This window comes from Colobus angolensis, unplaced genomic scaffold, assembly GCF_000951035.1.
Source record: "Colobus angolensis palliatus isolate OR3802 unplaced genomic scaffold, Cang.pa_1.0 Scaffold164, whole genome shotgun sequence".
Taxonomy (NCBI): domain Eukaryota; kingdom Metazoa; phylum Chordata; class Mammalia; order Primates; family Cercopithecidae; genus Colobus; species Colobus angolensis.
The window spans coordinates 3,351,188-3,378,822 of record NW_012114755.1 but is presented as its reverse complement, the minus strand read 5'-3'; the positions used below and the strand labels follow the sequence as shown (position 1 = coordinate 3,378,822).

At 42.0% G+C, this 27,635-nt stretch overlaps 1 protein-coding gene across 4 annotated transcripts in view; it reads right to left on the bottom strand.

Annotated features, from left to right (window-relative positions):
• Positions 1–27,635, bottom strand: part of NAV2 (neuron navigator 2) — a 767,943-nt gene that overhangs the window by 260,767 nt on the left and 479,541 nt on the right. For all 4 annotated transcript variants that reach the window (XM_011937488.1, XM_011937486.1, XM_011937487.1 and 1 more), the window contains exon 3: positions 17,826–17,878. In XM_011937488.1, coding sequence (XP_011792878.1) covers positions 17,826–17,878 — 53 coding nt within the window. The remainder of the gene's footprint in view (positions 1–17,825; positions 17,879–27,635) is intronic.

The following is a 27,635-nucleotide window of genomic DNA, read 5'->3' as shown; positions in this document are numbered from 1 at the left end:
CCCTTGTGTAAGCCACACAGGCTGATGTATAAAGAAAGCCAACTTTGTCCAGTCACAAGAGGGGCTCCATGACTCTGTCCCAGCTTTGACCATTCAAGTATTATTACCTTTACAGCAAGCCAGATCAAGCTCTCATGGTGGCTTTGAAACAGGAAAGCTTAAGAATGTGGGAATCAGAGGCTGGACACAGCTTATGAGTCCCCATGTCAGACTGCTTCTCCTCCTGCTTTATTGCCTTGCCCAGCTCCTTTTAATTTGGCAGTGTTATCCACCATACTGTTTATAATATTTATAACTTCAGCTTTCCAAGATGTTGTCAAAAATTGCCTTTTTAAAAAACTTTTTAGGAGTCTCTCTGCTTTACAGCAAATGGGCAAGTCCATATGGATACAAAGAAAATTATCTCTAGAGAAAAAATTGAAAGCAAGATTCTCAAATTCCTCCAGTGACTGTCTTTTTCCACTTTGCTTCCAAGTGCCTAGAATAAATTTTCCTATTATTTTCTGACTTCTCAATTTTTCCCTTGAAACAAAGAAAGAAACCTGGGAGGGGAGTTGTAGCTAAAGTTCTAGAAGTCTATCCTTACTCTGGAGGTTCCCATAAGAAACTCTTATGGTTGAACTCTGTTCTCTTTTAGAGATGGTAGACCCTACAAGAGGAAAAATTCCACTGGTGACCAGTGTTGTCAGAAAGGCCCAAGGATACCTTTGTATACATTCAATCAGTATCCCATTCTGTATCTCCTTTCTCCTGCTACAATTTCAGAGTAACTCTCTTTAAAACTTCCTAGCACTTCCAAAAGGAATCACTGCTCCAAGTCAAGGACTTCAAGCTAGAAGCTGGACACAAACACAAAAGGAGAATGATTAGGGCTAAGAAGTGATATTTAGAGGATGTAATACAGGCTTTAGGTTCTGACAAGTCTGGATTCAAATCTTGTTTCTGGCATTTACTGAATTATGATGTTCAGCAAGTTACCCCAGTGTCCTGATCTATAAAATGGGCATCATAACACCTACCCCCCAGGGTGGTGGTTGTCATTAGACAAGAGGATATATTTGTGATGTTTAATATGTGCCCAACAACTGGTAGTTTTTGTTACTGTGTTGTAATTTTAGGCATGAGTGGCCCTGGGCAATAGTTCTAAGGACAGGACATTCCAAAGTTGTGTCTTGGGTTGGCCCCTGGTGAAACAGAGAATGGAACAGGCTTATCTGCTTTCTGTTTCCTCTTCCAGGCTTTCCTTTCAAGCACAGCTCTCCAGGAATCTAGGCCCTCTCCATAACCTGATGTCATGCTTACTTCTCCACAACTCTTTCTTGAAAAGTTGCTGATAAACAAATTCACGCCACGACAGAAGGGACTGCCATTGGCTTCCCACATTACCTCTTGCCCACAATTATTAGGTGACAATATCTGTTTAAAAGAACATGACTTTGGACTCCTCCATACCTGGTTCTGGCTCCCTGACAGATGCCCACAAGACGCTGAGAAAATTATTAACTGCTTCAAGCCTTAGATTTGTCATCTGTAACATGAAATGCTGATATCTATCTCCCACCATTACTGAGAGGATTGGGTGGGTGGATATATGTCAATGATCTGGAACTTCACATATTCAGAGCTCTAAAAGGGCTCATTCTTCATGTAATTTCATAATGGCAGAATTTTCATACCAGTAGCATTTCCTGAAAGTGAAAGATCATTTTGAAGTGTGAGACACTCAGACTTGTTAAATTATGTGACACTAGTACAGCCTTTCTACAAATACATAATTTGTCACTAGCATTCATTTTTACCCTGCCAGAACCACAACTATCTATCCAAACAACTTTGTGGTCCAAGTTTCTTCTATTGAGTTACATGAGAAACCCTAAGACCTTTTAGGCAAATAGTTTTCGTTAAGGAGAGTCAACAGTCCATTATGAAAAACAGTATGGAAGTTCCTCAAAAACTTAAAAATAGAACTACCATAAGAACTACCACTGTCAAAAGGAAAGGAAATCGGCATTTCAAAGAGATATTTGGCCATTCAAGCATTAACGTTTACAGCAAGCCAGTTCAAGCTCTCATGGTGGCTTTGAAACAGGAAAGCTTAAGAATGTGGGAATCAGGGGCTGGACACAGTTTATGAGTCCCCATGTCAGACTGCTTCTCCTCCTGCTTTATTGCCTCACCCAGCTCCTTTTAATTTAGGGACTCATGTTTACTGCAGCACTATTCACAATTACCAGGTTAGGAAAATAATCTAAGTGTGCAATGCATCAAAGGATAAACGGATACAGAAAATGTGGTATATGCACACAATAAAATATTATTCAGCCATAATAAAGGAGGGAAATCCTGCCATTCACAACAACATGGATGGGCCTGAAGGACACGATGCTAGGTGAAATAATCTAGGTACAGAAAGACAAATCCTGCGTGATCTTGTTTAAATGTGAGATTATAAAAAGCTGAATTCATAGAAGCAGAGAGCAGAACAGTGGTTTACCAGTGGCTGGTGGATGGGGGAAATGGAAAGATGGTAGTCAAAAGGTATCAACTTTCAGTTTTAAAATGAACAAGTTCTAGAGATCTAAGGTACAGCATGCATGGTAATAGACGTATCAATTATTTTGACTGTGGAAATCATTATACAGTGTATACATATATCAATTCTACTTTTTAAAAATCAAATAGTTTTTGCAGAAAACATTGGTTTTACCCACAGAGGAAGACATAAACTTGGACTCAAACTTTAAGAAAAAAATCCTGACTTCCAGTCCCCCAAGACACACAACAGAGGTAGACAGAATGGGATTACAGACACTTGTTGGAGATTTCACCCAGTGCAATTACCTGGAACCTGACAGTCTCGTTCATTCCTTGAAAATACAGACTGAGCATCTACTCTCTTCTCAGTCCTATTCAATGGGCAGATAACGCAGGCAGACAAGACAGTGTGGTCCTTCCCTCAAGGAGCAGCTAGTCTCCTGGGCAATAGTTGACTTTAAGTAAACAATCACTCCACTAAACATACAGTCACAAATACGTTAAGGGACAACTTATTCTTATCAAGGCACCTACTCAAAAGCCTGACACTTACTCACTATGCTCTTTTAAAAAGGTCTGGATTTTTTTTTGGTACCTTTGCCATATTACATGCTTAAACCCATAAGCCACCATAGAATCTTCAAGCGGTAGCAGAATATAAATGCAAAATTAAATAAGACAGCAAATCCTTGAAATTCAGGAGTAGATATGTCTCTAGAGTGCAGTGAATCTTCAGTTTCGGAAGATCACTAGACCACATCGTTATACCCACAAAATAAGTAGATATAAAGGAATATGGTAATGGAAAAATCTGTAGAGGAAGGCCAAGAGTGAAACTCACTCCTCAGCTTGGTACCAGTTCCCTCACACCAGCCTGTGTAAGTCAGCTTTGTGCTTTGTGCCTCAGCCAATTTGCCACTATTGGCAGCTTATGGTTCTTCTGGTTGTTCATGAACAGTCAATCCATGTATTTCCTGAAATTCCAAGGATAGTATGTACTTAAATGTAAGACCTGTCCTGGTGGCATCCATAAGCAGGAAACGAAGCCAAGCAAATACATTTGAATGTGTTAATACTCAATTCAGAGTCCTGCAGGACTTTGCTTACCTACTCTGATGATGGCTAGAATGAAGGCCATGGTCTGCTATTCTCTGCCTTTATAGTACACCCTATTTGTGTTAATGCGTATGAGAAATTTAACCCCAAATCACCATTGTTTCCACTCTAATTTCAAATTCTGCTAGCAATCAGTGGGTGATTATTACATGTCAGGCACAATACTAGAAACTTCCACATACATTACCTCAATCTATTTTTTATTTCAAAAGCTAGTTGTAGGCATGGCTAAGGAGTTGCACCTGAATCCTTAGATCACTAATGATTGTGAATATATAATTTGGGGGAATTTTGCAAGGAATACACAAAATATTTTATACTAAGAAATGATTTGGCCAATAGTTTCAAATTCTAAAATCTGCGATAAAGGCAAAGAGCTACATGCCAGCCAATTAGGAATTATGAAATTAAAAATAATTAAGCATATAATAACTAATTCTCCACTCTGCATACTTCCTACTGCCACAGCCACAATGTCAGAGGCATGACCAAAATCCACTGAAAGAGGAGAGCAAACTAGACAAGGAAAGATTCCATTACAGGATATCCTTGAGCTTTCCAAGGCCACAAGATACCTAATGTACCTGTGAAGAAAAAGTGATAACTTTTAAGTTGTCATAGAATGCTAATCTCTGTTACTATTTACATCCTTGCCAAATCTTTGGTTGAACCAGATAAAATTGCCATTTTTGTAGGTAAAAAATGGTTAAATATTGGTCATTCCATATGGTTCTATCTATATATCCACATATCAGGAAGGTTCCCTCCACCCACCCCAAAGGCTAAAATTAAACTGCTGGGTAATCATAAAGAGAGAGCACTTGATAATCATTCATAAAAGGAGGCAACCAACAAATTCTGAAACTCAAATAAAATCTCGGCAAATCCCTCTCAAAGGAGTCTCACACGACTGGTTATACAATGTATGTAGATGAAAAGACCAAGTTGGAAGAAACACCCTATCCAAAGGCTAACCATGAAAGGCCCTTTGGTCTGGTTAGGGTTTCTTCTGTACAATCTCCTTGGAGAAACAGAAGGGGGCCTGAGGAATACTTTAATGCCAAGTTGACTCACTTCAGAAAACCTCCCACTAAAGGTATGCACGAGTAGTCCCTTAGTGGAAACCTGGAATGCATGCCCCTTTCTTCTTGCTTCATATTCCTTCAGGGGAAAGTATATGAGATTAAATTGTGGACAGGTTCTCCCCCCGACATCCAACTCTGTGTAACTGGTACCATGTTCCCACCACTGTGGGAGCCCTCTCACCCATGAAAGCTACTGAAATAGGAAAAGTCAACTCATCTCAAAGTTTCATCATTATTGGAGCTACTACTAAGAGGAGATTTCAAGGGTAGAAAGGGGAATTAAGGATTTCAAATGACCAGATGGAAAGTCCAGGGAATCTTGGACTTCTTAGGGCTCCTTGGCCACCTTGGGCAAGGTACTTAATTTCCTTAAGCTTCAGTTTTTCCTTCAGTAAAATGGGGATAATTATTCCTTTCTTGAAAGCCGTACAGAGACATTGCCAGAAACTAATATTTGCATTCTTACGAAACATGAAGTACTGGGCTAAATTCTGTCTCATACATTATTATTTCAGTTAATTTTTATTTTTTTAATCCACACTAGATAAGAAAGATATTATCATTTTTCAGAAGGGGAGATGGAGGCACAGGGTGTTTAATAGCCTTCCTAAGTCACAGCTGTTAAACAGCAGAGTTAGAATTTGAACACAATAGGAAATGTTTTGTAAGCTACGAAGTCCTGTGCAAACATGGGGCATTAACAACCAAACAGCAAGTGCTTTGCCAGAGCTGAGGAGAAACATCACCCCTTTCTTGGTCATTTTTCCTGCCCTCTGACTTCAGCAGTGCAACAAGGCAATAAGTAATCAGTCCCTCCAAACTAAATCTAACCTTTACATTTTAGAAAGGACACTTCACAGAGGAAGAAGTAACTTCCTTAGGGAAGACATTTAGGTTCTTCTGTAGTATTTTAAATCTTCAGGAGCAAGAATAATTTAAATCAATATAAACGTTTATAGGCCTTATTTCCAAATCAAAATGCTCCCAAAACAGAGATCTCTCAAGCTACCATATGCCAGTGCTTAGGATTCCTGAGGAAGCTCAGGAAACTTATGAGAATACAATCATTTAGGGATCAAAAACCTCAAATGTGTGCAGGGGGATAGGCCGGTAACAAATGAGTAAAAGGGGTTAGGTATAAGACAATAGGGAATGGTGGAGATTGTGACCAACAGCCCACACCTACCTAAAGGGGGCAGCTGCTACCCAGTTATAGTCAATTTTTTGCCTGTTGCATGCCAATCCACAAAAGATCAACTTTAATGAAATATATTGATTTTTATCTAACTGTTGGCATCTGTTCAGTTTTTGTTTTAGAAGCACCTCAACTTAGCCTTTTGGCCACCATTCTCTACTTTCTGAAGTGAGCACACTGGCATTTGTCCACTGACCTGACCAGTTCCCAACATGCAGATGCCATAGGCTAATCATACCTTACAAAGTGCAAATGGGAATTCCTTGCTAAGTTCCACTTCATGGCAAAATTTTTAAAAAAAGAACACATATACAAAAAAACACCCCTTTGATGCTAGGCTGAAACATAAGAACTCCGTGAAGACATATGCAGGGAGGTGGATCCAAGCATGAGGCCCAGATGGCTTTTATATAAACCACAATCCACACAGTTATAAATCACCATCCAATTTCTCTTTCTGCTCAGATATGTAGCTATGTTTTCCTTCCCCCAGCCCCAACCTCGGTCAGCCTCACATTTGCTACATTCTTTAACCTTCCTGAGTATACCATGTTCCCACTCACAACACTTCAGTCCCAATGCAGGTGTGTTGGGAATTTCTTCATTAAACATTCACTGAGTGAGCATCTACGAGATTGCTAAGCAGTGTGAGCAAATGGACAGATGCGACTACTGTCCTCAAAGAAGTTAATGTGTAGTGGGGATACAGGCATTTAAGCCCATTATGCTAAAGAATTATCACCCCAAACATTCAGTGGAAAAAAAAGTTACAGAGGTTAAGTGAGCTGGAAGGGGATACAGAAGGCATCTCAAACTCCAATCAGATCATGACCACGTGCACAGTTCAGATCATATCAATTTGGAACTTACAATAGTTCTAAGAAAAAAGAATGTACAAAGCAGGAATGCCCACACTTTTGACTTCCCTGGGCCACATTGCAAAAAGAAGAATTGTCTTGGGTCACACGTAAAATACACTAACAATAGCTGATGAGATTTAAAAAAGTCGCAAAAACAAAGATCTCATGATGTTTTAAGAGAGTTTACAATTTTGTGTTGAGGTGCATTCAAAGCCATCCTGGGCCGCAGGCAGCCTGTGGGCCACGGGTTGGACCAGCTTAAAGGCATCCTCACCTTTCCAAAAAAGCAAAAGGATTCCCTCATATTAACTTTTCAAACTGCAAACAACTTTACAAACTAATATGTATTTAAATGCATGTTTGCTCAGTCATATCCCAGCAAAGAGGCTTTGTTACTTAACTCAGAGACAACGTGTCATGCTTGGCAAAGTGTGGTCACCAGAGCAGTAATATCATCAGCACCTGGGAGACTGTCAAAAATGCAAATTCCCCAGCTCCTCCCTAGGCATACCAAATCAGAAACTCTGGGGGTGGGGTCCAGCAATCTGTTTTAATAATCTCTCCAGGTACTTCTCACACATAAAGTTTGAACACTGCTATCGGAGTGTTCAAACACTCCGACACCCAAACACCATTCAACCCAAACACCATTTCCCTTATTAATGTAAATAATCTGTTATTTTGGTGTCTTTTTATTTACCTTTATAACTGAGTTAAAATATAAAATTGTGAGTGAAGAGACTGAATCTCACATTTCTTGAGAGCACTTAAACTTACACAGTGCATTCAAAATATTAAAATGTGATGTGTCACATCACTCCATTCTCTCTGAAACTCCTGGATTGTTGGACCACTTACTGTTTAGCTTTCTCATCTGAGAAACATTAGCTGAGCACTTCTAACATACCTAGGCCTATGCCAGGTGCTGAGAATATGGATATTTTTACTGAACTGTAAGAGATTTAAAAAAAAAAACTATTCACATTTCAAAGCTTTGATGTTATTAAATAGCATATAAAATATGGTAAATTCCTAACATTTGCTTAAATGTTATGTTAATTAACAAGACAAACATATGTTACTTGCGGGGACAAAGTACCTACTTGTGAGTTTACATTGGCAAAGAGGTCCAGAAGATATAATATTCACTTCTAATTACTGAGATGAGATGCACTTGCCTCTCTCATGACAGTTCAGTATGTCTATCAGCCCACAAAGTGGACACAGTGCTAGAAATAAAAAGCTGTGGGTCTCTGTCCTCCACATGCTTCCCTACAGCGATGTGCTCTGAATGGACTGATGCAGCAAGCTCCCTTCTGAAGAGTTCTAACCATAGAAGCACCTTCCAGTAAACTCAGAAATCCAAGGAACCCACATTTACAGCAAAATGAGCCTATGCTGTAAAATCCAAATAGCTTACTCTCTGATACAGCAAGAGTTATTTTGCATGAATCCCAGTGTATTAGTTTCTTATTGCTGCTGCAATAAATGAACCACAAACTTAATGGCTTAAAACAATACAAATGTATTATCCTACAGTTCTGGAGGTCAGAAGTCCAAAATCAGTCTCAGTGGGCTAAAACCTAGGATTTGGCAGGGCTGCATCCATTCTGGAAGCTCTAGAGGAGAATCTGTTTCTTTTTCCTTTTCCAGCTTGTGGAGGTCACCTGCATTCCTTGCTCATGGCCCCTTCTTCCACCTTTAAAGCCTGCAACTTAGCAACTTCCAATCTCTCTCTCCAACTTAACTTCCATTGTCACCTCTCTCTCACCTTCCTGTCTCTCTTACAAGAACCCTTGTAATCACATTGGGCCTGTCCAGATAATCCAGGATCATTATCCCATCTCAGAATCCTTAACCACATTTGCAAAGTGTCTCATCAGGTAAGATAACATATTCACAGGTTCTGGGGATTAGGATGTGAACATTGTTGGGGGGGATGGGTTGACATTATTCAGCTACCCCACTGAGGGCGTACTTTTTGAATATGAAGAAATCTTTTGATGTACCATAGTTAGAAAATATGTGACTTGTAAACAGAGCAGGGAATGACCTTCTCATGTGCACTCACTGTGAGCCAAGACGAAACCAGATGCCTTTTATACCCCCCTCACAACAACCCTAGAAGGTAGCTTCCATCATTATCCTTTTCCAGATAAGAAGACAGACTCAGAGAAATTAAATTAACTTGCCCAGCACACATGCTCGTATGTGGAACCCAGGTCTGCCTGATCCCAGAGCCCATGCTTATTCTTCTTATCTCACATCTCCTTCCCACAATAGAATGTCGTCGCATCCTGAGCCTCTGCCTAGATGAGGGGCTAGGGTTACAAATAGAATGTTTGCCTTTCCATGTCATAGTGAGTCTTTTTTTTCTTCTTTAATCAATTTCTTTACATGTAGAATAGTGTAACAGTTAAGGGAGTAGACTCTCAAGCCAGGCTTCCAGCAAACAAACCCCAGCTTGCCACTTACTAGCTGTGTGACCTTGGGCAGGTTACTCAACTGCTCTCTGTTTCCTCATCTGTCAAATGACAATAATAATTGTATATGCTCTCATAGAGTTTTAGGAAGATAAAATCAGTCAATACAGATAAAATATCTAAACCAGTACCCAGTCTGAGGGTTTGCTGTACTTTATTAAATAAAAGCATGGTGGAAAGTCAGGGACAAAGGCACTACAGTGTGAGGGAAAGAATGAGAGGTTCTTTATCACAACCCATAGCTGGCCCCTGGCAGAGCACATCAAGTGGCACAAGGTCTAAGTACTCCATTCTTTTTAATGGAATGGATAAAATATATTCCTCATTCTAGGGGACTGTTATAAGAATAAAATGAGTTAAAACATGTAAGGCACTTAGAACAGTACCTTATCATCGTTTTTGTTATCAACATTAACAAACTGGTGGTTGTAAGGGTGCTTAAATATGCTCACCTCAAGCAACACAAAAAACTCAACAAACTAAAAATTAACCACAATTCCTGAGAGTAATTACAATGTTCTATTTGGGTCCTCTGGATAAACTGAGGAAGAAAAGAATTAGGGAAAGACACTTCTAGAACAGTGCTACATATCTATTTTTTAAATCCTATAAAGAACTTCCAAATTAATACTGAGTGCTCAAAGCACTGCTCAGCTGTAGATAATGAAATCAGAATAATTGTATGTTACAATCCTCTAGTCACACACACACACATTCAGGTCAGCTCCCTCCTTGGTCTTTCTGTCTGTCCATCTACCCATCCTGTATTTACTAAATGCTGACCACATGCCATTCACCAAAATGACAGATGCTTGGGATACTCAAGTGAAAGACACGGTATCTCCTTCAGGAAGATGAGTAAACAGACAACCACAAGAGAGTGTGTTATGCTAAAGGCAGGCACAGGACACTTGGGGACACAAAAGATGACAGGCACCTCATTATGTCAACACCTTGAGGAAACAAGTGACCTGAATATTAAAGGTCACACTGCCCAGGAAGGGGCAAGCGGGAGGTCACTCCTAGCAGACTGGACAGTACTTTGTCTGTAAATAAGTACTTTGTACATTATCAAAGTACAAAGGCATGAGAATACGAGGCCTCTTTGGCATACTGCAAGGTATCTGGTCTTGCTGGGGCATAGAGTTTGAGTGACCCAGTGGCAGGAGAGGATGGTAATCAGATCTTAAAGGATCTTCTATTCTGTGCTCAAGAGTATGGAGAAGGAAATGGGAACACAGTGACAGTTTTAGACAGGCATGACTGAAGAGAGAGACAGACGTGGAGGTTGTTGCCACCTTTGAAAGACAATGAACGATGGCCAACACACAAAAGTGATAGTGTGTATGTGCCACCCTGGGCGGGAAGCAGTGCATGCTTCCTGCTGATGTTGGGCCTGAGCTCTTGCTACTTTGCTTTAAATTCTAAGTGGCCTACGGACTTTTCTTCATTCCTTCTTGGTTCTGCAACATGTGTGTGCCCTTAGGGCCGTGTAAAAATAGGCCAAAGGCCCAGGGAAGAGGCAACTCAGCTGCCCAAGGATCTCAGACACTCCCCAGGCATGTGGCCGGCTTTCTGGCAGCTGTTGGGAGGGCTCAAGGTCACTGGGTCTGGAAACCTGATCCCACTGCAGATGGCCTTCTCCTGGCCCAGGAGATTCTGGAGAGAATGTAGCCAGAGGTACCTGGCGCCAGGGCTCTTCGAGGCCAACTCAAGGAGCTGCCTTTCACAAGGGGCCACCTGCCCGTTTCAGCTTTCATGTTCCCATCAGCAGGTCAACTCAGGCCCTTTCCAGAAATATTCCGTCTCCTCCCTTTTTGCTAACTCTCAGCTAAGCCTAACTGGTTCTGCTGTATTGGCAGATGAAAATTAAGGAGAACAAGGTTTGGTGAGGTGGAGACTATTTTTGATACCCCTTCTCTGTCACAGAGGTAAACACCCTATCTCTGAAAATAGACTTGGGTTCGAGCTCCAACTCTGCCTCTGCCTAGGTAAATAATCTGGGACCAAGAGCAACCTTTTAAATCCTCAGTCCCCATGTACAACATATAGACAATAACTGCATCTTTATCATAGGGCTGTTCTGAGTGATTAAGTAGGCTCTCAGCACATAGTCTGGTACATAGTGAGTACTCAGTAAATGTTAGTTCATTAAAATCTCATGGCAACCCTGTGAGGTATTGTTCTCTTCCACATTTCTCATAGAAGGAAGTGAAGTGCTAAGGCCAAGTGGATTATCCAGGGCCACTTATGATGGGACTGAGTGAGACTGACCACCCTGCTCTGTGACATGAGATCTCTCAGGAGTTTCCTTTGAGTCCAGTGCTATCATTCAGAGAGATGTAGGTATACAGATGAATTCAAACCCCATTAAACAAGCCCCCACCCAAAAGCAGGGTTGGCTGTTCCCGAAGCATGTCTGCTTTTTTTAACAAATACTTAAGTCCCTTGAAAAATCATCAAAAGAGCTAACATCTGCTGAAGCCAGCAACTCTGTGGCCAGCAACGTGCCAGCACTTCATGTAGATTGTCCCACAGAAGTCTTAAAACAACCCTGTGGGGCAGGTACTGTTACTACCTCTGTTATAGGAACTGGTTCCCTTAGAGCCTAAGGGACATGCCTGGGTTACAAGCAATTGGCCTTCCCAGCCCTTGCTCTCAGCTGTGATGCCCTGTAGAGGTCAGAGGTAAGTGAGACCTAATCTGACTGTGTCTTTTCACAGAAAAGAGACTGAGGAGGACCAGAGAAAGGAGGGCCGGAGCCAGGAGCAGAGCAGAAACCTGATGCTGCCAAGTTCCTTCCTAGGCTCTATCCCACTGCATCTCCCCAGGTGCTGGCCTCCTGCAAAGGGGCAGCTATGGTGGGCCTGTCCTGGGTTACCTATCCCTACTTATAGCAGCTTTTATCACTTATATATGGGGTTCCATAGCTTTTATTTGGGAAAATGAGGGGTTCTGCTTATGGAATAGAAGTTAGAAAATCACTGCCTAGCCCTTCTCTGTGCCTAAGTGTAGATTCCTACTGTCTTAGGAACTCCAGTGCGGGCATTTTCCATAGAGCTCCTGAAAGGACAGGACAAGAAGCAGAGCAGTGCCCTACGCAGCAGGGGCACCAAACCTGGGGTCTATGGAGCCCCAGGGCATACATGAGCTGGCCTCTGGGGTTCATGATCTGCTCAGGTTGTATGCAAAATTCTGGGGTAAGTGCAATCTAGGGAGGAGAGCGCTAGAAGATTTCTGAAGGGTTCTCAGATTTCCAAAGGGTTCCATGTCCCCCAAAACATGAATGACCACTGAAAGAAATCTTCATTATCACAGCAACTGCCATATATTGAGTGCTGATTCTATGCCAGGAGAATAGGGATAATAAGATCACCAGCATCAAAGGGCTATTGGGAGGATGAACTAAGGGGACATGCTGTATTTGTAAAGCACTTAGAATGGTGCTTAGCACAAGGCAAACACTGTAAGCTTCGGTTGTATTTTATCACTTTAATTATTATTATCCATTATTATCATTTTCATTGCCTCATTAGTCTTCATGAAAACTTTATGAGGTATGTATTATTATCAACCCCACTTCATAGAAAAGGAAATATGAGGCTTCAAACAGTTAAGTAATTAACTCAAGGCTGCAGAATAGCAGAAAAGGAATTGGAAACCTGGCCTGGCTGGTCCCCAAGTTCAGGCTGGCCCTCAGTCTAGATGCACTGAGGGAAGAAGGCAGGAAGACTCCTTGAAGAGCCCAGAGGAAGCAGAGGCTCAGTGCTGGGAGGCTCAGCTGACCCCAGGCTCAAGATCAGCTAAAGGGGAAAGCAGGCCTGGAGCTTTTTTGCTGAAAAGGCAAGCAAGCCTCCCTAACTTTGCACTTCTCCTCATCAACAACAGAGAGGCAAGCTGCTTAAAATAATTATGATGAAAAAAGAAAACCACCCCCTGCCACTGGTTATTCCCAGGCTCCAAAGTGAGCCAATGCCCCCAATGTCTTGAGTACAGTGAGTTCAAATTGGGAAGCAGGTCCGCCCCAGCACCCGCTGGCTAACCTCCAAGCAATGTTTTTCCTTCCACACTAACACATAACTCTGCTGAACACACCACTTGAAAGCCAAAGAGATGCCCCTTGGTTGCCATGGCAATGTTAAATAGACAAAACATTTTAACCAGCTCTGACGCACACACACAAACTTATTTAAGGGCCAAGGGGATGAATTTGGTGGGGGAGAGGGAATGGGGTGGGAGTGTTGTCTCTAAAGCTCCATCTCCAAGAATTTGGCCCCAAAAGCATCTGGGTCAGACTGAAACAGGGCAAAGGGCTCCTTAAAAACAAGCCAAGGCTGGGCTTGCTCCAGGAAAGGGAAGCCACTGCTGAGCCTCTCTGCCTTTGGGTTACAGTCCTGGTGTCATTTTATGAAGGCCAAGAGGAGGGCGGCACTGAGGGTTACAAATGCTGATGGAAAAGCATCAGGCTTGCATCCTGGAGATGGCATCTCGGTTTCTCACCCAAAAGGTGTGACTGTTACGCCAGCCCACAGCAGTCAGGAGGACTGAATGTGTCATAGTCTCATAAGCCTTAAAGAACTGTGTAGATGCACATTAGTGCTGCTATAAAAATATTGACAGCTGCTTCCAACTGGGTTGTGTTTCCGTTTCCCAAATTTCATGGCTGAACTTCTGTCCACAGGAATTGATGACCTTGAATTTTTTGCTTTAGAAAACTCTGTTCTGAGGTTTCTCCCCCAGATGTAGGAATCTGTGTGATGAAGCGTACAGAAGGCTTATCCCAGCTCTGAAAAGACCCCTGTGCCTATGAGTCTGTTGTACTCTGGGCTCTTCCATGCCCCTCCTTTCACCCTAGGCACAGCAGGACGAGGAGTTGATGTTGCCGAGGGGCTAGAAGAGCCTCACCAGACAAAGTTCGTGGCAATTTGGTACCATCAATGAATGTTTGTAAAACCTTCCTCTGTGGGATCCATGATATCCTCAGGTAAACCCATTCTCCAGAAATGGGTTCCATGCCTGGCTGTCTCCACTTGGAATCCTGTTCCACCCATCGTCTCTTGTGGTGAACTCTCTGGCCTTTCAAGACTGACCCTTTAGAAGTTATTTTGGAACCTTCCTTGTCCTGGGGGTAGAATAGGTCCCCACTGTGCCATGCACAGATGTCTGTGGGAGCAGCTGCAGTTGTCTATTGTTCTAATTGTTCTCTGGTCTCTTGCCCACTCATCTGAGTTCTTTGAGGGCAGGGATCACATCTTGGTCACCTGTGTATCCAGCTTGGCCTAGCCCAGCACCTGGCATTAGCAGGCACTCTGTGACTGCTTGCAGATTGACAGTCTAAAAGTACACAATGCCAAGCCCATTATGATTATGCACTGCTGCCCCTGGAATCCTCTAAGCCATATTCCACAAATGTCTGCTTTCACTTCCCTATCCTCTGGGAAGACCGCAGGAGTTAGAGCAGAGAACGGAGCAGCTGGACAGCCTAGTGGGTTAGGAAGAGTGAAGGGAGGGAGAAAAAGGTGCCTTCTTTCAGGACTTGCTCCTCCTACAAAGCTCATGCTCTTAACCTACCCTTTAGCTGAGGATACGAAGTGACCCATTGAAAACTGAAATAGCACCCACTCCATTCCTGCTCTGAAATAAAACTGCTTTTGTCTCCATTATTAAAGGACCCTAAAAGTGCTCTATCTGTTTTCTTAGGGAGTGACCACATTAACTCTATGCTGATTTTCTTTTTTTCTGGCAGAGCCCATTACCCTCCTAACAGGATACACTTCCCAAGTTCTCATCTCATTGTGTGTCATCTTCCTGCCGCCATGCTTTCTACATATCACCTCCTTTGGTATCCTCCAAACAGGCAATATTTAGCAAACAACCATTGTTTATTATTGGCCACCCATATAAAGTCTAATTAGAAGGTTAACCACCTAGGAATCTAGAAACAGTGGCTCATACCCTATGCTATATTCTCAAATTATACTTGAGCAAAATATGCTTGTGTGCACACAGGTGTCCTATTAGCCAGAAAATCACCCATGCCTGTCTTTCGAAAGAACTTCCTGTGTGATCTAGTGAGTTCTGCCTTATGAACTTGTCATTGTTTTGTGATGTAGGGGCAAGAACAAAGATCCTAGGCCGGGTGCGGTGGCTCAAGCCTGTAATCCCAGCACTTTGGGAGGCCGAGACGGGCGGATCACGAGGTCAGGAGATCGAGACCATCCTGGCTAACGGTGAAACCCCGTCTCTACTAAAAAATACAAAAAACTAGCCGGGCACGGTGGCGGGTGCCTGTAGTTCCAGCTACTCAGGAGGCTGAGGCAGGAGAATGGCGTAAACCCGGGAGGCGGAGCTTGCAGTGAGCTGAGATCCGGCCACTGCACTCCAGCCTGGGCGACAGAGCGAGACTCCGTCTCAAAAAAAAAAAAGAACAAAGATCCTATTGTCCTTACCATCATCCTACTTATTTCCTACAGAATAGAATAACTGTGGCAGAGGTTCTCACATTTTTCTGGACTCACATCCTGTACGCTGAACTATTCTCTGCTAGGCTTACCACAAGACTGTGTCTGCCTCCCCACCCCTAAGTTGGAACTAATTATCACAGACAATTATAGGATTTTCTATTCTTGTGTTCTTAAAAAAAAAAAAAAAAAAAAAAAAACACAGTTCACACACACAAAAACAAAAACAAAACAATATAGCACTGGCATGGCTGAAAGAGTTATGGAGAAACTGCAACACTGCATTGGTGCTATGGTAGTATTTATAAGTAACTTATTTGCATATAAATTTGCAAAGAAGAATCTGAAGTGACAATATTACCGGTTGAGCATCTCAAATCTAAAAATCTAAAATACTCCAAAATCCGAAACTTTTTGAGCATGACATGAGGCTCAAGGAAAGTGCTCAGTGAAACACTTTGGATTTTCAGATTTGGGATGCTGTAAATATAATGCAAATATTCCAAAATCCAAAACATTTCTGGTCCCAAATATTTCAGATTAGGGCTACTCAATCTGTATAAGCTTGGAAGTAGACTCTAACAACAAGCAAAACCTCCAACAGAAGGTGCTTAGAATACAGGTGCACCAAATAGAATAAAAGGTTGACGATTTCCACATACCAGTTCTACATGCACATTATAATGGGCTGGGGCAATTGCATCAGTATCTATCCTGGAGAGAAATAATGCATCTGTTTCATATGAAGATGGGACTACATGTGTAGCATGCCTGCACTAAAATTAAGTCTTCTATCATCCAAATTTTCTCAATTATTAATACCCTAGACAGCTGCAGTAGCTGCAGCAAAAATAGCAGCCCAGTTTTTCCAAAAGTCAAAGCAGCCATGAGATGTCAGCCTGGGGACTTTCCTATGTAAGGAGTGGTTGGTCTTTGGATCAAAAAGAAAGAAAACCTTCAGTGGAACAACAACAACAAAAACTTTTTCAGAATATAAACTGGAAAATGACTCCCCTTCCATATATACACTGACATCTTTATTAAAAAAAAGTTTTTTGTGCACGAAAAACAAAGCCAGCTGAAAAGGCTGCCTATTTGCCCAAGTCACTGGGATAACAATTCAGAAAACTAAACAGTAAACCCAAGGAATGCCAATCATTTTGGTTTATTCTGATATGAGACCTATCAAACTGTGCCTACTCAAAGGAGGTAGGATGGGGTTAGAGAAGCAAATTATGCCTTTTTTTTTTTTTTATTTAGATTTCTGGAAGCGAATGTCCAGCAAAAAATAGTTGTCCTTAAGTTGCCACCTTCATGTTTTAAGTAGGTTATTAGTGTTATCTTAACAGACACTGAAAACATATTTTTTTTTGGTAAATATTCATGCTTGAAATGTGTTTTGAAGTAAAAAACTAAGCTGATGTTTTCTGAACTCAACAATGACCAGAAATTTTAATTCAAAGATTATGTGCAGGACATGCAATAAGAAAAAGAACAGATTTTTAAAAGATTAGTTTGGGGGGTTATGTATAAAGCTATAATATCAGAGCTTAAATGTATCATGCCAGAGAGAATATCACTTGCAAAGGTTATGTTGAAAAGCTTCAGATGTGACTGCACATTTCACATTTCCCGTCACAGTTCTGATTTCACATCATTCTAACCTTTAAAGGCAATCTGACCACATGCTCCAGTTTCTGATTAGTAAGATACCATCACCTCATCCATGCCTCAGCTCCACACACAAACACACACTGATGTGGGTCTTTGAGGAAGCAGAACGAGTCATAACAGTTCAAGTACTAAACATGTGTATGTTTGTACCAGTTCTGCATAATTTGTGTCTAAGAGCAAGGACAATATTTCACTTTAACTGTCTCACAATCTACATAAAAATCACAGCCATTTTTCAATAAATGCCAACAAATGTCAGAAAAGCAGAACACGGTTACTTGGAAATAGCTGTGAGTTTATTAATATAATCCCCTGGAGTAAAGCATCTGGTATGAATGTTTTCAAGATGGCCAATATCATTTAGAGGCAGGGCTTACTGACAGAACTCAAACATTTGCTACCTATGCACCACTTACCATTTGGGATCTGTTCTTCGGACAGCCATTGATGTCTTCAATCTTTTCATTTGCTGAAAAAGGAAACACAAGTCAGAAAAGTAAATCACCAGAGAGACACTTTCAGTAGTGATGTTCAGGACACTTGAGGCAACCAAGTCCTAAGGCCCACATCAGGGTTTGTCCAATCAGTGTAGGCATGTGAAATACTGAGACACATCTAGCGAGCTTCAGGACTTACTCATCGAGCTGCCGTCCTCCAGGGACAGCTGGGGCAAGGTCGTCATCTAAAACAGAGACAACTGCATCGATGACAGTCTTGGAGTGATGGGGCATCGTGGAAATGCTTGGAGACTGGGAAAGAGAGTGAGTTGTGATTGTGCTTTAGGCTCTTGGAAAGGCAAACACAACTGTCACAAAAGACAGAATAGTTCAGAGTGGATCAGTCCAGCTACAACTCAGCTCCCAGGGACAAAGGCCACAAATGAAAGCATCTCACTCTATCTTTGGCCAGACCAATATTGCTTTTGTTTGTCCTAATAACTATTCCCAAAGCAGTGGCAAATGGGGAAAATGAGAAAGTGAGACTTTATCACTTTCTCACTATGTGACTTGACCAATGCCACACAGTAAGTCCAAATTAGATCAAGGGACACACATGTGTGAAGTCATATCAACCAGCTACTTAGAGAAGTGATAAAAAGAGGCTGCATTGCATTCACAGGAAATCAAGTACTAATACAAAGGAGGATTGGCCCAGCTTCCCAGGGTGAATGCAGTTCATCGTAAGTATGGAGGAGTCCCTGGCACGACGCAGTCCAAGGTATCTATGGAGACACTGTGTTTGAGAATACAGCAGCACAAGAAAGGCAGTAAGCATAGTGGTTAGAGCACTGTCTTTGGAGGCAAAGATATGTTAGCGTGAATTCCAGCTGCAGAGTTTTTTAGCATGTGACATCAGACATGTCACTCAATCTCTTTGGGTCACAGTTGCCTCATCTATAAAACACAGTTAATACTACCTGCTTCACCAGAGAAGCAATGAGAATTAGATGATGTCAGTAAAATGCTCAGCATGGTGCCCAATACATAGTAAGTATTTTCCAAATGGTAGAACTATTAACCCAGTAATATGTATTATACATAAAAATTTTCTTTTTGATATCTCCAAGTTTGGAAACTTAGCTAGGACTCCATAGTAAAGAACTAAGGGTTAGCCTCCTCTTGAAACCTTTATAAGCTCCCTCTGCATTCCTATGTCCTCACCCACAGAAGGTAAGACATACTCAGGCCTCTGTTCTCACAGCACCCTCTACCTGCCTCTGTTTTGTTCTTCATCATCCAATACATAACTTCTCCTTTTCTTGTTTCCCCCAGCTATGCTGTGAGAGCCTGGCAGACGTGTATAGTTTATGTTTCACATCTGTATCCTTAGAGCTTAATAACTGCTCACAAAATTGAATTCCCCAAATAAAATCATGTCATATTTTAATAAATATGATATCTAAAACTTCCACGAAGAGAAAAGCCATTGGAAACTGTCTAAAAAAGATAATAGAATAACATTGTCCCAAGCCTCCAAGATTTTAGAAACCTGAACCATTATCTCAAATTGAATTTATTTTTTCTCTGTTTCTATCTTGAGAGAGAAGTGAAAATTAAGAAGCAAGCGAGTGGCAGAAAATTGTTTAAAAATCTGATCACCATAAGACAGACTGGCTAGTGTATATTCAGTCTAATCTACACCTCTTTTTAGAACTTGCCAGAAGTAATAGATGTTAAGGTTTATGACCCACCTGGGAAAATCCCAATCTTCAGAGATCTAATTGCATTTTCTCAACTCCTCTTAATATAAGAACACTAGGATAGACATCATAGAAAGCCTTGCTCCCAAAAGAGGTGCTATGAAAACCACAAACAAGGCGACCACTGAATGAAATCACTCATGGGTGTTTGTTCTTCTGTTTATCAGAAAATATAATGAGCCAGAATATATCACTAGCATGTAAACTTCATAAGAACAGAGATTCTTATCTGCTTCGTTTCCTACCTTCACCCCAGAGCTTAGCACAGTGTCTGGTATACAGGAGCCACACAATAAATACTTGTTGAGTGGAACTAAGAAATGAGTCTTCGAATATCTCAATGAATCAAGAAATCTTGATTCTTGAGCATTGAGATGAATCAAGAATGGCTGCCTATTTTCAGGCAGCTATCCTTCCACTTGTAATACAGATGTACATACTAAAGACCAAAAAAACCAAACGCTTGACAAATGGCATTCTTTCATACATGGGAAATTATGGCAGGCATGAGCTCTGACCTTGGATTTTGACACTCAACATTGGAGAGAATAAATATGCGGCTTTTGAGAATCAAGGCCAATCAAGGTGTCTTACAACTGGATACTGTTGATGGCCAAAGTCATAAGTCATTGGATTCTGATCAATACCTAGTTCAGCATTAGGTCATTAGTGCTCATTACAGTAAAGGATGGTTAACTGTGATCCTAAGAAGTCATTTTGGACATTTTAAAGATTCTTTATATGCCACCTGAATAATGAAACCAAAGGGCTTGGTCTAATTTCTCATCTAATTCCTTTTCATGGTCTGTCACCTAAACCCAGTCAGGTGCTCTTTGAATTTAAATATCATGGCTCTTACAAGCATAATACTTCCATTTTACATAAGTCAAAATAAACTGATGGGGTAGAGCCTAATTACAACCACTCTAAAGAGTATATGGGAAGAGATGAATCAAATGACTAATCCAATCTCAAAATAAATAATAAAACTACAAAATGAGTTTTGGGCCTCCTAGTTTCCGGTTTCATATACTTGAAATACTTCTCCTTTACTTAAATTCCCAGGAATTCCTATGGTTGTCATAAATAATTAGAGTGCTAATAGCAGCTCTGATTCTGCTGGTAAGAAGGAAGAGCTTGGTCTTCAAAGATGAATTTATTAACTCAGGGCAAGGGGTCTTTGGCAGCATCCCAAAAGCAGATAATCAAAGAAACAAAGGCACTTATCCCCAAAGTCCTCATCTGTGATTAAAACTGGCATCTTTAAGTGCCAATGGTAATTTATTTATCCCAGCGTATTCAAGACTTTCTTAGCCCCACTAATGCAGTAACCTGCCTGCATGCAAGGTGACAAGTTAGTGCCTGGAAAGCATCAGTGCACTTTTAAAATAAGAACAGTGGCATCAAGCTTATTACTTTTCAAAAGACTTCATTAAAGGATTCAGAGCATTTCAATATAGCTTGTGCATCTATGCACTTACCATCCCTGGCAGTTAACAATCCTGCCAATGGGAAGAGACAAAAACTGGCTCCCCAGAAATGCAAATGACTTACTGAGGGTCACATAATGGTAGTAGAACATCAACAGAAAGAAGGGATAGTCCTACATGTTGTCTGAATTTCCTGGTTGTATGCAGAGGCAGCCCAAATGGTGGTGGAAAAGAAGCTGCTATCAGGTCTTCCCACTTCTAAGAAGAAATTCTCTCTCTCCCTTTGCTCCCTTTTTCTCCAATCCTCCTTTGTTCATCTTTTCCTTCCTCTCTCAATTCTTATCCCTTTTTCTCCTACCCCTTCTCTCTCCCTCCCTGCTTCCCTTGCTCCAAACTCTTCTGGCATCCTCCCTGAGTGACAGCAACGTAAGCAAAGGAGGGAGGCCTGTCTCTCTCTTGATTCATGCTGTTTATCCTGGCCTCATAAACCTTCTTAATAATTCACAGAGATGCCACTGTGGTGGGCTGGCAGGCAATTGTCAACTTGGGGAAGCTCATGACTCAAGAAGATAATCACACTAACAAGAGGCTGAATACACAGATCTAACCTTAGCCATCAAAGGAAGGCTCCTAAAGAGCAGTAGCAAAAGGCCCACTTTCTGCCTTACAGAAGATGACGACAGAAAAGTCCCAAACAATCCCACTATCTAGGAAGCCCAGCTCCAGGGGTGTCTGGGATAGATGAAGACTTAAGAACAGGGCATGTAAAAAGCATTTAAGGCCAGGCTTGTGGCTCACACCTATAATCCCAGCACTTTTGGAGGCTGAGGCAGGCAGATCACTTGAGGCCAGGAGTTCCAGACCAGCCTAGCCAATATGGCAAAACCCTATCTCTACTAAAAATACAAAAATTAGCTGGGCATGATGGTGCATGCCTGTAATCCCAACTACTTGGGAGGCTGAGGTGGGAGAATTGCTTGAACCCGGGAGGCGGAGGCTTCAGTGAGCCGATCTCGTATCACTGCACTCCAGCCTGGGTGACAGAGTGAGACTGTCTCAAAATAAAACAAAACAAAAAACATTTAAGATTTTCCTTGAAGTTACACATCTGATGTCCCTTCCCAGCCTGAAAAATCAACTCTTCAACCACCGGCCCTTGTTCTTAGGCTAAAGCCCAGAATTCGTTGCCTTATACCTGGTGGCCCTGCCCGACTTTGCCTTGCTGGCCCTCTGGCTCTCCTCTCTACACACTATTTTGTCTGCTGGGAATGCCCTCCCTGACTGCTTTGCCTGTTTCACTCTTAATAAAGTCTGAAGTCTTGGCTTATAGGTAAGCTCCTTAAGGAATCTTTCTGTGATTGTCACCTTCCCACCATCCCCACTCCGTCCTAGATCGGGGCTTAGCACCCGACCCATGATGGAGTGGATCCTTAACCATGACATCATCACTACATTCCTCCCGGGCCTAGAAAGGGGCTGTCCCTTAAAAGGCACAATCTTGCTGCTTGCAAATTTTGATGGGCCTTCATTTAGATATGTTTTCTTTTTAACTTTTCATTTTGATATAACTTCAAACTTACAGAAAAGTTACAGGAATAGTATAGAGAATTCTCATATACCTCATCCATTCTCCTTTCCTTTCTCCCTCTCCTACCCTCCTCCTCTTTATCTGTAAGGCACACATATCTTTCTTCTGAGTCATTTCAGAGTAAGCCACGTGGATCATGCCCTTTGCTTCTTATGCTTAGTGTTTATTTCCAAAGAACTAGGATATTGTCTTCCGTGGTACAGCTATAAATTCGGACAATTTAACATTGATTTAATTCCAACATTCCAGTTTTGCCAATTGACTAAAAAATGTCCTCTAGACCATGTTATTGCCCTGCACAGGATACAGTTCAGGATTATATAGTGCTTTTAGTTGTCACATCTCTTTAGTCTCCTTCATCCTGGAACAGTTTCTCAGCCTTTGTCTTCCACAGCATTCACATTTTTGAACAATATAGCCCAGTTTTCTTTTTTTTTTTAATAGAATGTTCCACAACTTGGATTTGTCTGAGATTCCTCATGATTAGTTTCAGGTTTTCCATCCCTGACTGGAATACAACATAAGTGATGCTGTGTTCTTCTCAGGGTATAACCTCAGGAAGCACATGACGTCCATCTGTCCCTCACCAGTGATGTAATTTTCATCACCTAGTCATGATGTGACCTGGATACTTCAATTAGTACTTACTTTGTTTCCCCTTGCAGCTAATAAGCAATCAATAGAGAGATATTTTGAGACTATGCAAAAATCCTGCTCCTCCTCAAATGTTCCCTTCTAGATTTCAGCATCTGTTGATGATTCTTGCCTTAACTCCCATCTACCAGACAGTTGCAACTCCCTCTACCTTTATCAGTCAGCGTTCTCCTGTAGAGTCCAGCCGTCTCTTCTCCTCCATTGATAGATCTATTTTTAAATGTATCTATTTATTATTATAGGCATGTGGATTCCTATTTTATTTAGTGGCTATAATCCACTGTTGTCCTCAATTGATTTTGATGCTCACACTGTCCCCAGATTGGATTGTTCTTTGTAGCCCTACAGGGAAGAGACACTACCAAGGGGAGGACTTAATAAAAGAAGAGCTGCTGTGGTCTGAATGTTTGTGTCCTCCCAAAATTCATCTATTCAGGTTTAATCCCTAACATAATGGTGTTTGGAGATGGGGCCTTTGGGAGATAATTAGGTCATGAAGGTAAAGCTCTCATGAACAGGATTAGTTCCCTTATAAAACAGGCCCAAGAGAGCTTGATCATGCCTTCCACCATGGAAGGACACAGTGAAAAGATGGCTGTCTGCGAATGAGGAAGTGGGCCCTCCCAAGACATAGAATCTGCCAGCACCTTGGCCTTTGACTTCCAGCCTCCAGAATCATAAGAAATAAATGTCTTTTGTTTATATGCCACTCAGTCTAGTATTTTGTTATAGCAGCCTGAATCTAAGACAAGAGCTTTTGAAGGATTCCAACTCTCCACCATTAGAACTAGTGCCTGAAAAGGTAGTAAGCTGCCCATCACAGGAAGTAATTAATAGAGGTTGTTGACTAGTTTTTACAGAAGCAATTCATTCATCAGATTGGGGCTTTTAAAGGCCCCTTCCAAACCTGACAGTTGAGAGCTGTGGCAGATCCCTAGAAAGTAGAATGGTGTGATATAGAATTCAGAGGAATGTTTAGGGGAGTACTAAATGTTGAGAAGGGGAGGCCAGGCGTGATGGCTCACGCCTGCAATCCCAGCACTCTGGGAGGCCGAGACGAGTGGATCACGATGTCAGGAGATCGAGACCATCCTGGTTAACATGGTGAAACTCCGTCTCTACTAAAAATACAAAAAAATTAGCTGGGCACAGTGCCAGGCACCTGTAGTCCCAGCTACTCAGGAGGCTGAGGCAAGAGAATAGCATGAACCCAGGAGGCAGAGCTTGCAGTGAGCCGAGATCACGCCACTGCACTCCAGCCTGGGCGACTGAGCGAGACTCTGTCTCAAAAAAAAAAAAAAAGAATGAGTAGGAGCTTGCCAGTAAAAGAACAAGTGCAGCCACTAGAATTCTGTCCAGCATAAGATGAAGTCACCAAGATTCCAATTCTGGGAAAATTTTTTGTAGATACATAGATATGGATATCTCTCTCTACATATACATATATGTATATTAAATATGTGTACATATACAAATATATCTTTTTATATTTTCTTTTAATGTGTGTGTATGGGGGAAAGCATGGACTTGAAAGGCAAAGTGTTCAAATGGCCAGTAGTTCAGCATCTGAGTTAGAAGATGCTTCTCCCCCTCTTTCACCAAGAGACCTGCGTTCATAAGACAATCTAAGAGTGAATGCTCTGAGCTGGCTGATAGACAACTGAGGAAAGAAGTCACACAGGAGATGCCTATGATTGCTGTCTTCTCAATCTTCCTTTTAGTCTGTTCTCTACATACAGAGCAGAGTTTCCAAGCCCCAGCACAACCAGTCTGGCGAGAGAGTCACATGCTGACATCCAGCCTTACTTGAGGAGTCTCTGGACAGAGCGATCTGGTGCTGGAGGGTTTAGGGAAGCAATTTAGTGGCCTCAGTTGTGGCCTGAACAACTGGTGCTAACTTAGGTCTCTGGAACTGCAAACCAGTACCCTAGGCCTAAAGACACCACTGTCTAGGGAAGTTCATCTCATCTGAATAGATTCAGGGAAGCATCCTCCTGAGCAATGATAAAACTGCTAACTTACATTTTCATAGCACTATGTTTAGAAAATGCACAACATACATACTCCCATTTGCCTCTTCTGAGCCCAAGGCAGACATGACTAATCTATCACAACATACTGACACAGATATTGAGACCTCATCATCCTTCCATACATACCTTTCTAGGTAGCTGCTGCCAAGTGCTATCCAGGAACATGTCATAGATTTCAAATATATGTCATAGTTGATACCTAACTTGAATTTCATAAGATGGCTATAAGATCAGACAAAACAAGTATGGATATCCTCATTTTAAAGATGGTGAAACAGGCAGCAGAGCTGATCCCACAATCAGGAGGAATGGAGCTGGAATGAATGCAAGACCTCTCAGTATGATCCTTTTTATACTCCCTCTCCTGCTGCCTGTGCCAAAACCTGGGAAGGTTTCAGGTAGAAAAACTCTGCACAGCTGCAAAACTCAGTCAAAGTAGGCCCACATGCATAATGTGATTCTGCTGATGTGGGCTTCAAAACCCAGTTCAGGTGCAAGTTGTATTTCCATGAAGACCCTACCAAAAAAATGGCACCCCTTCCTCTGAGGTTCTCGGCCTTCCACACATTTGTTCTTTATTTTTAGCAAGGAGTACAGTGCTGGAACATGTTGGTGCTCAATAAGTGGTTACTAAAGTGAAGGAGGACAAAGCCCTGCACTAAGTTCAGCATCTCTGGAGTAAAAAGTGATATAATACAGTAGAGCAAAGAACAGAAGCTTTAGAAGCAGACTGGCTGGGTTAGAATTCCCATGGAAACTAGTCAGGTGACTTTGGACTACTAAGCCACACTGGGCCTCAATTTCTGCATCTGTAAAATGGAGAGGACACCACTTACTTCAAAAGGGTTTTGAGAAAATGAAAGAAATTTTTAAAGAGCTTTGGACAACAATGATGAAGAGTAGGAGGAAGAGGAAGAATTGGAAAAAGGAATGTGGCAGACAGACTTTACAGAGACCCCCCAATGATGCCTGCACTTTGGTATTCATGCCCTTGTATCATCCCATCCCCTTTGAGTGTAGGGACCTGTGACTTGCTTCTAACCAACAGACTATGGCAAAGCTGATAAGATGCCATTCCCACAATTAGGTTAGGTAAGATTCTACCTTGTTAGCAGACTTGGTCCAGAAGCTTTCTCCCATGCTAGCATTGAGGAAGCAAGCAGATATTGGGAGGCCTATGTGGCAAGGAGCTGAGAACGGCTTCTAGGAGGTGATGGTGGCCTCCAGCTGATGGCCACCAAGAAGCGAGGACCCACAGTCTTATAACTGCAAGAAAATTAGTTCTGTCAACAAACTGAGTGAACATAGAAGCAAACTCTTCCCCAGTCAAGCCTCCAGATGAGAATGCAACCCTGGGCAACAGCTTGACTGAAGCCTTGCAGAGGCACCCAGCCAAGTTATGCCCAGAGCTCTGATGCACAAAAGCTGTGAGATAATAAATATGTGTTGTTTTAAGTGGCTAAGTTTGCGATAATTTGTTATACAGCAACAGAAATCTAATACAGGGAGAGGAGGAAAAAGGAGAAGAGGAGAATCAATGGTGGGTAGTCTTAAGAAATAAATAATAAGACAGCAGGGAAAACAAACTCCTTTCTCTTTCAATGGCAGCAGCAGTCCAAACGTTTCAGTTAAGGCCAACCTTCTGTGTTTTCAGGTACATACTCCACGGATTTGAGTAGAGCTCCAACTATGAAATACTACTTTTCACACTTGAAGGGTAAGCAACTTTTCCACAACAACATGCCAGAGAGGCTGGGCCCTGTCCTCTCCTTGCACCTTCTCCCTTAGCCAAGGCTACCAGCGACAATAATCAGGCTAATGCTGTCCAACTGATCTCCAAGCCTCCTCAATCTGCTCTAGGCTCTCAGGCAGGCCCACGGGGTGGTTGCCTTAAAGCCCAAGGCAGAGCTGTGGCCAGTATCCAACCATGTGCCTTCACTGGAGGAACTCTCTCCTCCCAGCACATGGCCAAGGCATGAAAAATTCCACTGCTCAAGTTCCCTTCCCCTAGTATTAACCAGGACCATCTAACCCTCTCTGGAGTCTTAGCCTTTGATTTGTCAGACCCAAGTAGAGTTGGCAGGATTAAACCAGCCCCATGTTACTTTTTTTTGGGAAATATTTCCAGAGTAATCCACAAAAGTACCATACAAAGGGGGAAATGAGAGAACCAGAAGGATAATGGGAGGCAAGAAGTGGGGCAGAACACCTCTTCCCCAAACCACCAGCATTTCCCTCTGGCCTTGGCCAGCCTTTCTTCTAAGAGAATCAAGATGATATTTCTGTGTATGTGACCTCAACAGGAAAAGCATAAAATCAAT